Genomic DNA, 14,003 nt, shown 5'->3' with positions numbered 1-14,003 from the left:
TGGGATAAAATAATCCCAAGGTTAGTGGAATAAGGTGGGATATCACATTCTTAAGATTGCGCTTCATTTTATACTCTGTTTGATAGAAGGTATAAATTTCTCCCCAGCTACATTTATACCTTCTACCAAATATGGTACAAAAAATTAGTGTTGGAATATCCAAGCTTATACCATGGTGCCCTAATATCTTTTGTTTTTTTATTCACTCTTCACTCTTCCCCCATACACTGACATTTCTTATTTTCTTATAATTCTTAAAAAAATTACCTAGGGTTAGGGTTTATAATGTCTACCACTACTAATACTCCGGCGGCGGCGGCGGCGGCAACAACATCAGAGAAGAAGAAACCTGTGTTTGTGAAAGTGGAAACCCTAAAACCTGGTACACATGGTCATAATTTGACTGTTAAGGTTGTTAATTCGAATACTGTTAAGGCTACCGGTGGTGGCGGCGGCGGGCGTGGTAGAGGATTAGCGTCGTTGAATTCTAGGGTTCCGCCAAGGATATCTGAGTGTCTTATTGGTGATGAAACTGGCTCTATACTATTCACTGCTCGTAACGAACAAGGTGTGTGTGTATATATATGTGTGTGTGTTTAGATGTAAATTTGGATTTTATTGAGGAAATGAAAGGGGAAAATGATTAATTCTTTTGTTACCAACGCGTGTGTGTATATATGTATGTATGTGTATATGTATGTATGTGTGTTTATGTATGTATGTGTGTGTGTGTATATATGTGTATGTGTGTGTATGTATGTATGTGTATATGTATGTGTGTGTATGTGTGTGTATACGTATGTATGTGTATGTGTGTGTGTGTTTAGCATTGAAGTTTTGTTTTTCTATTTCTAGACATTAAATTTGAATTTTATTGAGGAAATGAAAGGGTAAATGAGTAATTATCAAATGTGTATGTATGTATGTATTTGCGTTTCTGCGTTTTTGTTTAGTGTTAAATTTGATTGTCTGTTTTTAGATATTATATTTGGTTTTTATTGAGGAAGTGAAAGGGAAACTGATTAATTCTATTGATTTTTAGATATACGAATTGTATATTTTGGCTAGCAAACGTAATTAATTTGGGCCAATTGGCCAGAAATGAAAAAATCCCATGCTTTTATTGAATAAATCTTTCCTAAGTTTTGTCCCTTCTTTATTTCTATCATTGTATGTATAGTTTTACGAACAAGGGGTGTGTGTGTGTATATATGTATGTGTATATATGTATGTATGTATGTGTGTGTATTTGCGTTTCTGCGTTTGTGTTCAGCCTTGGAGTTTTGTTTTCTATATCTAGATATTAAATTTGGATTTTATTGAGGAAATGAAAGGGTAAATGAGTAATTATTAAATATTTGTGTGTGTGTGTGTGTATTATATTATATTATATTTGCATTTCTGAGTTTTTGTTTAGTGTTAGATTTTATTGTCTGTTTTTAGATATTATAATTGGTTTTTATTGAGGAAATGAAATGGAAAATGATTAATTTGTTTGATTTCCCTGTGTATGTTGTTTCAATTTTGATGTTTTTTCTTTGATGATCTAGTTTAGTGATAAATATATGCAGTTTTGCATTTTTGTTTAGCCTTAGGATTTGATATCTGTTTCTAGATATTATATTTCGCTTTTATTGAGAAAATGATTAATTCTATTGATTTCTGTCAGTATGTTGTTTCAATTTTGATATTTTACTGCTCATAACGAATAGAGAAGTGTGTGTGTGTGTGTATTTGCATTTCTGTGTTTTTGTTTAGGGTTAGAATTTTGTTATCTGTTTTTAGATATTATATTTGGCTTTTATCGAGGAAACGAAAGGGGAAATGAGGGAAAATGGTTAATATCTAAAGAAGAAGAAACCAGTGCTTGTGAAAGTGGAAACCCTAAGACCTGGTACACATGGTCATAATTTGACTGTTAACGTTGTTAATTCCAACACTGTTAAGGCTACCGGCGGCCACGGCCGTGGTGGTGGTAGAGGATTGGTGTCGTTGAATTCTAGGGTTCCGCCAAGGATATCTAAGTGTCTTATTGGTGATGAAACTGGGTCTATCTATATATATATATACTAGTTATGTGAGGCCCGGGCTTACTCAAGATATAAAAGTAGATATTTTAACTAAAGAAATATAATTTGTGTTAGTACAAGTGTACAACAACAACAACAACAACCATATACCCATTGTAGTCCCACAAGTGGGTAGTTATATGAAAGCAAAATTTTCATTCCACTCCTTTAATATTTTAACTTCCATTTTGATAAAATTATTTACTTCAAATCAAATGTGGAGCAAGAATTTGACATTTATAACTTATGTATCCTAATTTTCTGAAGTTATTTAGTTCTAAATAAATAATCTATACATAGTTAATGAAATTTTAAGACAAATACATAATTTAACTTGTGCAGCGGATGGAGCTACTCCTCTCTTAATTAGGGATTAGGGGTTCGAACATGGATATGGAAAAAATCTTTGGAGGAAGCGCTCCCCCCGAATAGGCGTGATACAGTGCGAATTATCTGGATTAATTGGGCTCAAATGCGGATATCGAGCACCAACCAGAAAACCAAAGAACATGAAAAATGAGGTAGGAGGTTCGATAGCTTTTCAAAAGTAGACCTTAAAAACGAAAAACAAAAAAATTGACTTAAATAAATAAGATTAGGACCTAAAAGTAATTAATTAAAAAGTTTTAAAAAAATTTGGAAATTATTGTGAGGACTACAAAAGTCTCCAGGTTCGATAGCTTTTGAAAAGTAGACCTTAAAAACAAAAAACAAAAAAATTGACTTAAATAAATAAGATTAGGACCTAAAAGTAATTAATTAAAAAGTTTTAAAAAAATTGGGAAATTATTGTGAGGACTACAAAAGTCCCCACATTTGCTCTTATATATATATATATATATATATATATATATGTGTGTGTGTGTGTGTGTGTGTGTGTGTGTTTGCATTTCTGCGTTTTTTGTTTACGGTTAGAATAATGTTATCTGTTTTTAGATAATTAAATCTGGCCTTTTATTGAGAATGAAAGGTGAAATGAGGGAAAATGATTAATTCTATTGGTTTCTGCCTTTATGTTTTTTCAATTTGTATTTTACTGCCTTTATGTTGTGTATTGGAATCGAACATGCTGAAATAGTGCAAAATATATAGATGATTCATATAGCCAATTCTAACTAATTGCAAAACTGCGTTTTTGTTTAGCCTTAGAATGTTCTTATCTATTTCTAGATATTAAATTTGGCTTTTATTGAGAAAATGAAAGGGGAAATGATTAATTTCTTTTGATTTCCCTGTTTATGTTGTTTCAATTTTAAATATTTTTCTTTTGATGATCTAGTTTAGAGATAGACTATTGTGTGTTGGAATCGAACATACTGAAATAGCGCGAAATATGTAGAGGATTCCTATAGCCAACTATAACTAATTGCATTTCTGCGTTTTTGTTTAGCCTTGAAATGTTCTTATTTATTTCTACATATTAAATTTGGACTTTATTGAGAAAATGAAAGGGGAATTGATTAATTTCTTTTGATGTCCCTGTTTATGTTGTTTCAATTTTAAATATTTTTGCTTTGATGATCCAGTTTAGAGATAGATTATTGCGTATTGGAATGATCATGCTGAAATAGCGGAAATATGTAGAGGATTCGTCTAGCCAACTATAACTAATTGCATTTCTGCATTTTTGTTTAGCCTTGAACTGTTCTGATCTATCTCTAGATATTAAATTTGGATTTTATCGAGAAAATAAATGGAGAAATGAGGAAGAATGCTTAATTTCTTTTGATTCCCTGGTTATGTTGTTTCAATTTTGAATATTTTTCCTTTGATAATCCAGTTTAGAGATTGATTATTGTGTGTTGGAATGGGATATGCTGAAATAGCACAAAATAATCGAGGATTCGTATAGCCAAATCTAACTAATTTTGGCTTGATATGCGACCGTTGCTATGTTGTGAACTTGTCATGGATGGAGAGTAGGGTTTTAGAATCATTGGCCCTCAAGGACCTATTGGACATTCACTTCTACATTTTTCATCATAAAGCAAAGTACATAATAGTATAATTGATAAAGCTTATAATTAAAGAGATGGAAGTTACATTTGCTAAGATAAAATGGAAAAAGTAAATGAAACCGGGAAATCAGACTTTTGTGTTAATGTAGCATTGGAATTGAAGAACTTGGAGAAATATGAATTATTGAGTTTGTATTTTCATGTTTGATAGAGCGGAAGCCATACATGTTTTGAAGTGTGAGTGTTGCTATTATTCTTTCAGCAAGTTCCACTCATCTAACAAAAAAAATCTGTTTTATTTTCTGCTAAAGAAATATTATAAGTATCTCTTTGCTTTGTAGAGTAATTTCTTTACGAATTCTAGTAGCTTGCTTATTTATTGGAATTCAGGGTTTTGTTTCTGTGTCTAACTGCTAGTATCTCATGCTGCCGCTCACAAAGGTTTAACCGCATTGTGCTTTGGAATAACTTGCTCATCTCATCTTCTTAGGAAATTATGAAGTTGAAACTTTTACCAATGATGACCTGGACGATGACTCTACATTGGTTATGTTAACCTCTGTATATTCCAACTAGTTGTATTTTTATTCATTTCATGGAGACATGGAGATTTGATGACTATGTTCAGGTTGCTGGCAAATTGTGGTGTGTTTTCATGTTAGCTTTTTTCCTACCTGATAACCATGGTGTAGGCTAGCTCGATACCTGCTAGTCCCACCAGCATTATTACCGGGTAATTTTGTCCACCAAGGCTTTGACAGCCGGGAAGAAATCACGTAGTGTTTTTGCTTCGCTGGGATTTGAACATGAGGCATCATGGTTCTCAAAACACTTCATTGACCACTAGGCCACACCCTTGAGTGCATTTTCATGTTATATTTCGTAGACTCATTACAGGAATAGGAAGCTTTATGGAGGAACCCCCTTTCTTTTTGTTTTTGTATAGAAGGGTCAATGTTGTAACCTTGCTGGCATGTCTTAGTGCCAGGTAACACATTACCATCACCTGTTAAAAAAAATACGTATGTGGTTTGTTTTTTGCTGGCAAATTCTTTAGAACACTTGTAATCGTGTTTCAGAAACGTCAATAAAATGATTCTTGATATGCGTTCAGAGAAAGGGGATGCTTTTGGTGTTGTGTTTGGATAAATCTGCTCTTTTAGACACTTGTATTGTGATTTGGTACCGAAAGACAAAAGATCTCCTTGATTGATAAGCAATGAGAGAGGTGATCCTATTAATGTTGTGTTTGAGATTTTTACTCCTTTAATTTTATATGCAGTTGATTTAATGAAGCCAGGTGCTACTGTGATTCTGCGGAATGCGAAGATTGACATGTTCAAGGGTTCCATGCGACTTGCAGTAGACAAATGGGGCCGCGTTGAGGTTACTGAACCAGCTGATATTGCTGTTAACGAAACAAACAACCTTTCGTTAGTTGAGTATGAATTGGTGAATGTTGAAGAGTAGATGAACTAATTAGCAGCGCGGTAGTTTTAAGTCGTCGAGTCCAATTCTTGTTTTTATTGTTAATTATTGCATTCCTTGAATTCTATGGAATTTTATGTGCGAGAATGCCAGCATTTCGGCCCTCCTTATTCTCTGGGTTTTGCTCTTATGTTTCTCTGTTGCATGAATATTCAAACTTGTTCTTTTCAGTAAATAGAGAATGAGGCAAGTGATCAGTTTCTCAAGCTTTATCTCCTTATTCTTCTTCTACTCTTTTTTTTGGCTTCGGACCTTATTCTTCTACTTAGCTACCTAGTGTCAGATTATGATGTTAATTAGTTCCATGTGGATCATGAGATGTAGGCATCGAATTTAGTGGTTGTTTTCCCGGTATAAAATTTTGGATTACATTTGTTTCGTGTTAGGTTATTGGTATAAATTTTGTACCAAAATTTCGATATTATCTTATTTCATGTAGGATGTTGTGATTATAATCCCAGGGTATCCTTGTCCCAACCAAATGACTTTTTGTTGTTACTTTTACAATTTCAATTGGATAGCATCTAAATCCTCGCTTCCCACTGTTAATCCAAGTTTGAACAATGCATACACAAGCTTAATACTATGTGAAGTTCTGATAATTGTAATAAAGCAGTTGAATAGTATGTTTCAACCATACGACTATCCTTTGATGTCCTTTCCCTTGTTTTACGACTTTGTAAGTTTTCCTTTGAATTTGTTAAACATATCCGGTGAATCGGCGTAATAGCTTTTGTGCTATAAAATTTATTTCATCTTTAACAAGGCTTCCATGAAAAGATTCCTAGCTATGGATTTGAGTTTGGCTGGTCAGCATGGTTGCTCCTTTTCTCCTGATACACTGGAAAATGGTCAAATAGTAACTGAATTTCCAGAAATAAGATAAGTGTTACTTTGGCCCACAGATTTCATAGAAGTAAGGCCAAAAATTAAAGACCAGCGATTGAGGGATAAAAATTAAAGACCAGTTCGTATGAAGGGCAATCCGCACAAAAAAAGTGAAAAATTAAAGACCAGTCCATATGAAGGACGATCCACGCAAAAAATTGAAAATTTGTCATCGAAGAATAGCCATCTTTGTTACAGCATCCGCAATTAAATATTTATACAAATTTAATGATTTTGCTAATGTACACAATAAAATCTAGTATAAAATTATAAAGCTCATCCGAACACGTAAATAATACTCTACGTCCTTCCCCAATTAATAAGGGCAAGCTAGAATTAGTCGGATCAATGCATATCAAATATATCACAAAAATTTATGAAAATTTTAGAGTACATCAACTCAACAAAGCACAAAAATATTAATGCGACACTTATTTTGGAACGAAGAGATTAAATAACACCACAAAAATTCTCTTTTTTTTTTTTTGGGTAATAAAATCATTTTATTAACCAAAGAGATGTTTCTGTACAATGCTCAAAAGAAAACTGGTTCATGACACGGTCCCATGGTCCAGCAACATAAACAGCTAATAACTAAACTACTCTTTCACCAAAAACAAGTGAAACACTAATCTAGTTTCTCAAGGGTAGAAATTTAGATCATGCAGCCTGCTAGCTAGTCGAGGCTTCAGGCTTGCTCTTTGCACTGCTTCTTGTATGATCAATCGTATAAGCAGCTCAGGAGTCTTCTTTTTCCCTTTGAAGATGTGCCATATGAAGTAAACACACCCAACCACCACAACTCTGAACATTTTAGCAGTAGCATTCCTTCCATTCACATGGTGTATCATCCATTGTAATTCCTCAGCCCAGTTCATGGTAATTCTCTGAAAGTTCTACCAGATCAGTAGTTTCCCCCAGATAGCAGCTGAGAAGGGGCATTGAAAGAACAAATGATCCACAGATTCTGCAGTAGCTTCACAGAGAGGACAAATATTTTCATCTATAAGACCCCATTTCAACAGTCTGTCCCTAGTGTATAGTCTCCTTTGAATAGCCAAATAGAGGATAAAAACCCATTTAGATGCACCAGCATTGTCACATGTAAATCTCTTCCAAGGTACCTTTTGAAAGGAGCCTCTCAAGGCTTTATGGACCTGCTTAATTGAGAAAGTACATGAAGCCTGCACCTGTTGGTAGTCCATTCCAGCATCAGTCAAAGTTTTGGTAGCCTTAAAAATCTTTTTCAACACCCAAGAAGCTTGTTTGGGCATGAAATCCCATAGATACTGTCCTTTTATGTAGTATACATGCACCCATTTTACCCACAACTTATCTTCCTTTTTACACAAATTCCATAGCATTTTACCTATGGCTGCTTTGTTCCAAGTTTGAGCATGTAAAATGTTTAGTCCCCGAACTACTTTTGGTAGGCAAAGTTGCTCCCAAGCCACCGAAGCTTTCCTAGACCTCACATCACTCCCAGTCCATAAAAAGATCCTACATATTGATTCAACTTTCTTCATGATCTTCTTTGGTAAAATAAAAACTTGAGCCCAGAAAGTTTGTACAGCAAATAATACTGATCTGATAAGCTGTAACCTCCCAGCATAAGAGAGCAATTTTGATGTCCAATGTGTCACTCTACCAGTCATTTTATCAAGCAAAGGAATACATTGGGTTGCTGATAATCTCTTGGTGCTAAGTGGCACTCCAAGGTACCTGACTGGCAAGCAACCCTCAAAAAACTGGAACAGGCTCAGAATACTATCCTTTGTAGCCTGCTCAATGCCCCCAAAGTACACAGAGCTTTTGCTAGTGTTGGCAATGAGACCAGAAGCTTCAGAGAATTTTTGGAAACAAGCAAACAACCTTATCACAGAACTTTCATCTCCTCTACAGAACGACAAAAGATCATTAGCAAAACCTAGTTGAATGATGTTCACCTTCTCACATTTTGGGAGAAAATTAAAATCAGGGTCTCTTCTCAAAGTTTTTAACAGTCTTGTAAGGAATTCCATGCATAGTACAAACAAAAAGGGTGCAAGGGGGTCACCCTGTCTCAATCCTTTTTTAGCAGGAAAGGATTTTGTGAGTTTTCCATTCACCACAATACCATATGAGACAGTAGTAACACAAGTCATGACCCATCTGACAAACCCATCAGGGAAGTTTAACCCAATCAAAACTTGCTCTAGGAAAGCCCATTCAATGGAATCATAGGCTTTTTGTATATCCACCTTAAGCGTGCATCTTGGGGAGATACCTTTCCTGCCATAAACTTTTACCAATTCTTGACTTAAAATGATGTTATCATTAATTAGTCTACCAAGAACAAAAGCAGCTTGGGAATTATCTACCAACTTGTCTATCACTGATTGCAGCATCTTGGTTAAAATTTTGGAGATAATTTTAGATAACACAGTACAACAAGGCCTGTATTCTCTGATTGAAGTGGGATGTGGTACTTTTGGAATTAGAGTCACACTGTTACAATTAACAACTTTGGAAAGGTTCATAGTATCAAAGAAATTCAGCACAACCAAAGTTATGTCATTACCAATCACCTGCCATAATTTCTTAAAAAAACAAGAGTTAAAGCCATCATGGCCAGGTGCTTTTAGATCATCAATGTCATGTACTGCTTTAAGAACTTCATCAGGTGTAACAAGGGTTATTAGCATTAATTGATGAGTTCTATCTAAAATATTCCCATCCTCCATTACTCCAGCCTGTATAGCTGGTAGAGAACTAGCACTAGTACCAAGCAACTATTGATAAAAGTGACACACCTCTTGTTCAATATCATTCTTAGCATGAATTTGGATACCATCCACAGAATTCTGGCAGGAAATTCTATTTTGTGCTATCCTACTCTTCATGTTTGCAAAGAAATATCTTGAGTTGGAATCTCCCAGTTTGAGCCATTGAATTCTGGATTTTTGCTAAACCACCCTTTCCTCAATTGATGACCACTTTTCAAACTATTTCCTGAGCTCTTTTTCAGTCTCCATTAAATCTTGATGTTGCCCATCAGCCATCTGTTTTTGTACCTCTAGTAGATCCCCTTTGACAATGCTGAGTTTTTCTGCAATACCTGAAAACTCATTTTTCCTAAGCTGCTTCAGCCCCTCCTTCACACCCATTAGTTGTTTCCATACAGTAGCTAGAGATCCTCTATGAGTAGGCTTGTTCCAGTGGTCTGTCACAGTGCTTAGGAACTCCTGGTGCTCAGCCATGTAGTTAAAGAATTTAAAGGGCTTAGGAGTTCTTCCTCTTGGCTCCACAATAGCTAAACACATAGATGAGTGGTCTGAAAATAGTGATTCTTTGGCAGTAACACTTGTAATGTCTAGCTTGACCATCCACTCAGAGTTTACCAAAGTCCTATCTATTCTACTCAGGACATGCCCATTACTCCAAGTATACTTGCATCCAATAGTTTGCAGTTCAGTCAAGCCAGTATCCTGCAAAAAATCTCTGAAATCCTTAACCTCAAGTTCTTGTATTTCAGTCCCATGGGCTCTATCTGTCACGTCCCAACCCCGTGGGCCGTGACTAGTGCCCGAGCTGGGCACCCATACACACCTACTTACCAAATTGACATATCCGTAACTTATCCGTACCCAACATATATTAGTTTATACAGATACTGAGAACAGACGTCGTCTTAAGCGGTCACCTATAACATACATATCATACAGAAGCCACCAAGGCTGTCGTGGAACATATCATCCAAAACACATATATATATGTATACATACGTACAAGCCGTTAAGGCTATCATAGTGAATGGAACCGCTTAGGCGTACGCCACACAGACATAACTGAACCACAACGACCCATGACCCACATACATGTCTACAGGCCTCTAACAAACACAACAGAATCATATGACGGGACAGGGCCCCGCCGTACCCCTGAATATATACATACGTACATATACACAACAGAAGAGTCTGTACCAAAATGTGGGCTCCAGGATAAGGGAACACTCCCAAGCAGCAGAATAGATGACCTAAGTTGTCGGGTCACTCGCGTGAACGTCTGTACCTGCGGGCATGAAACGCAGCCCCCCGAAGAAAGGGGGGTCAGTACGGAATATGTACTGAGCATGTAAGGCATGAAATATAGAAAAGAAGATCATGTCTGAAACGGAGATTTACCAGAATAAAGTATGAATGTTTAAAACATCAAAGCACTTGCCTTTTAAAACGAAACTCATGTATGTCGTCAGCATAAATCATAAATGAAAGTCATGTATCAACATAATGTCATGGAACGTACGGCCCGATCCATGTATCATAATGTATCAATATAATGCCGTGGAACGTACGACCCGGTCCATATATCATAATGCATCAATATAAAGCCGTGGAACATACGGCCCGATCCATATATCATAATATATCATGTATGCATAACGTGTCCCGGCCCTCTAATGAGGGACTCGGTGGATAAAATCATCATATGCCAAATCATATATCATATATGCATGTAACAGATCCCGGCCCTTTAGGGGACGCGGTGAACAAATCATGTATGCCGAAATCATATGTCCGAAGGAGTACAGAAAGTAAGTAGCTTATTTAGAACATCAAAATGCTTACTTTTGAAACACAAATGATGCATATCAAAATCATGCATAGGGCACAGGAACGTGGTCGCCACTCCTGCCTTTGGCGCCACAACACATCATACTCCAGAAGATTTCATATCTCCGAACATCTCCGTCACACATCATATCATATACACGGTACCCGGGGACGGACAAATATACACGGTACCCCGGGACCGGACACATCATACTTCGTATCATATACACGGTACTCCGGGACCGGACACATATACACGGTACCCGGGAACTGGACACATCATACTCCGGAATTTATATGTATATGGAACCTGGCCCTCAAGCAAGGGACCCGGCGAACCATACACACGATTCATACCGGCCCGGGACTCGGTGAAGGAGGCAATGCACATGCACGAGCAGAGTAGTGCGAAACCACATGCACATAAATCAAGACTCGATAGATACGTACACTTACCGACATCTGAAGGCTCAGAAACAAGTTTCAGATCAATCGAATTTAGTATAAGAAAGTTATGAACGTTTGAAGTACATAACCTTCTACGAACGTTTCAGAAGCCGTTTTTGGAAAATCAAAGTAACAACCATATCAAGTACCTTTCGGATATCGTTATGGATCAAATCAAATATAACTTTTGGAACCATATGTACGTGAAAGTTACGGACATTTTTACCACAGGACTTTTACGAACATTTCAAAGCAGATCCGAGATCTTTTACGGAAGTTAGGGACATTAAAACTTACAGAGCTCTTTTAGAAACACAATTCTTTATGCTTATCTCGTTATTCAATCATATAATAAGCTCGATCATATCAGACATACTTATTTCAGAAGTGAATCAGAATCATAGACAACCTCGGAACATATCAAACAAAGTTTTGGAATCACGGATACATATCAGACCATATGAAGTAGCTTATTTATTTGTTAATTATACAATAGACTCAGCCATACGAAACATGCTCATGACAAAAGGGAATAAGAATCATAACCGAGTTCGGAATCAAAGAGTGGAGTTACCCCAAGGCGCGTGTCATATCATACCTTACTTAGCTCTAGGGCATGCCAAAAGAAAGAAGGGGTAAGCCTTACATACCTTGCCCGCTTTCTATGCTAATCCGAACTTAAGTCTTTCGCTCCGCAAGATCTACAACAATATTCATATATACCAAACATTAGCCATAACACTTAAGAGTCCAATTCTAAACCAACACTTTATCTACAGAAATTCCGGCAGCATTTTCCCTGTAAATACAACAACCCCGAGAATTCAACTCGGCCAAAAATACAAAAACAAATCCGAAAATTTAACTCGGCCAAAATATCAATAACAATACCAACAATTATTCTAACAATATCCACAATCGATTCAAAACGCATACTAACATTAGCAACTTCTTCTTACAAACTCCAACGGCGTCTCATTTATATTCAATTCATATTTGCTCACATATTCAAGTATTAATCCGAAGCCATTCAAACAATATTCAAGAACACTTCAACAATCCGCTTTGCATTCCAAACGGCCAAACCAACATACTACCCGAAACCTTTCAAATTCAACAAGAACCACAACAATACATTTTCTTCTTCCTTTCAAATTCATGAACTACACCAACAATTCACACACTAACAACATTGTTTTCCAGAATTACAAGGAGGCTATATTCAAATCGCATTAACTTCTAAAACAACTCTCCAACCATTACAACTTCACTAGAATCATTAAAATTTCATTTTCATCATGGAATTCACAACAACACAACTAACATACTAAGTAAAATTAATTCATCTCTTCTCCACCATACATCACCTACACGGCCACAATTCCACACACACCCACACGGCCACACACACAACACACATTATTTCCATGATTTTCATTCATTTCTATATACTACAACATACATAAACCTTCCATAACATATAAAAGAATATGAATTCTTACCTTTTTCCTTAACTTTCCTCTTGACTAGAATTTTTGGACTTGCCACCAAGAGTAGTTTTCTTGCTTCAATAATTATACCACGTTAAAGAGGACCTTTGAATTAGTAGGAATACTAGAAGAAATAATTTTTTTGGATCAAAGTTGAAGGCCTCAAATTTTTTTCTTCTCTTTTTCTCTTGGCCGAATGGCCCTTCTCTTGAGCTCTCAAGTTTCTTTTTCTTGAAGGTTCTTGAAGTGTGTTGACAAAATAATAGTAATCATCCCTTTTTATTCACTTAAATTAAATCCCCAAGTGGGCCTTGGCCCACCCCTTGGCCGGCCACACTTGGGCTTTTTTTTTCCAAGCCCATTTATTTTTCATGACTAATTTTGTAATTCATGAAACTATTTTTCAAATTCCAAATTGCCCTTAGCCTTCCTCCGTATTTCTATGAGTCATCTTGCGAATTTCTTTTTTTACCCCTAGCCTTTCTTAATATTTCCACATCAAAATTTTTTTTATAACCAAACAAGATCAAAATATGGCCTTATTTTTAACTTGTCGCAATTATCTCAAAATATCCGAATGCGCAAAATACGGGATATAACACTATCCTCCAAGCTACTGACAGCATTGTAGTCTCCCATGGCTATCCAAGGTTGTTTAGCAGTTGTATTCCATCTCCTTAGCTCATCCCACAGAGGTTTCCTATCAGCTGTGGTATGTAAACCATAAACTACAGAAAACAGGAATTTCATCCCCATTAATTCAACTGAGCAGTGAATAATCTGACCATGAGTTTTCAAGACAGTAACAGTTAGTTTAGCAGGATTTCACAACAGCCATATTCTCCTTTGGCCATCAGCATTATAATTTTCAGCCCACTTCCATCCTTGAGCAACTTTATTCACAATACTTGTAGCAAAATTTTCATTTACTCTATGTTCTATTATAGCTATCATACCTATATTATTTTCTCTTAAAAACTTGGACATTTCTCTATGCTTGTACAGCTTATTGAACCCTCGCACATTCCATGTGACAATCAACATATAGGGGGTGCTTTGGGGTTTCGA

General features: G+C 36.1%; 1 protein-coding gene across 1 annotated transcript; it reads left to right on the top strand.

Annotated features, from left to right (window-relative positions):
• The first annotated feature begins 216 nt into the window (after window positions 1-216).
• LOC132630174 (uncharacterized protein At4g28440-like) lies at window positions 217-5,721 on the top strand. The gene is made up of 2 exons (XM_060345753.1): window positions 217-568; window positions 5,310-5,721. Exons 1-2 carry the CDS (start codon window positions 286-288, stop codon window positions 5,495-5,497), a joined length of 471 nt encoding a protein of 156 aa, XP_060201736.1. The 5' UTR covers window positions 217-285; the 3' UTR covers window positions 5,498-5,721.
• Window positions 5,722-14,003: the final 8,282 nt, after the last annotated feature.

This window comes from Lycium barbarum, chromosome 1 (genome assembly GCF_019175385.1).
Source record: "Lycium barbarum isolate Lr01 chromosome 1, ASM1917538v2, whole genome shotgun sequence".
NCBI lineage: Eukaryota > Viridiplantae > Streptophyta > Magnoliopsida > Solanales > Solanaceae > Lycium > Lycium barbarum.
The sequence above is the reverse complement of the archived record's forward strand: the minus strand, read 5'-3'. Positions and strand labels throughout refer to the sequence as shown.

What these genes read in the sequence shown, in the direction of transcription:
- LOC132630174 (XM_060345753.1), top strand. Translation starts at nt 286, where the DNA reads ATGTCTACCACTACTAATACTCCGGCGGCGGCGGCGGCGGCAACAACA. An exon ending in CACTGCTCGTAACGAACAAG is followed by an intron (nt 569 to 5,309) that starts GTGTGTGTGTAT and finishes TTTTATATGCAG; the next exon opens with TTGATTTAATGAAGCCAGGT.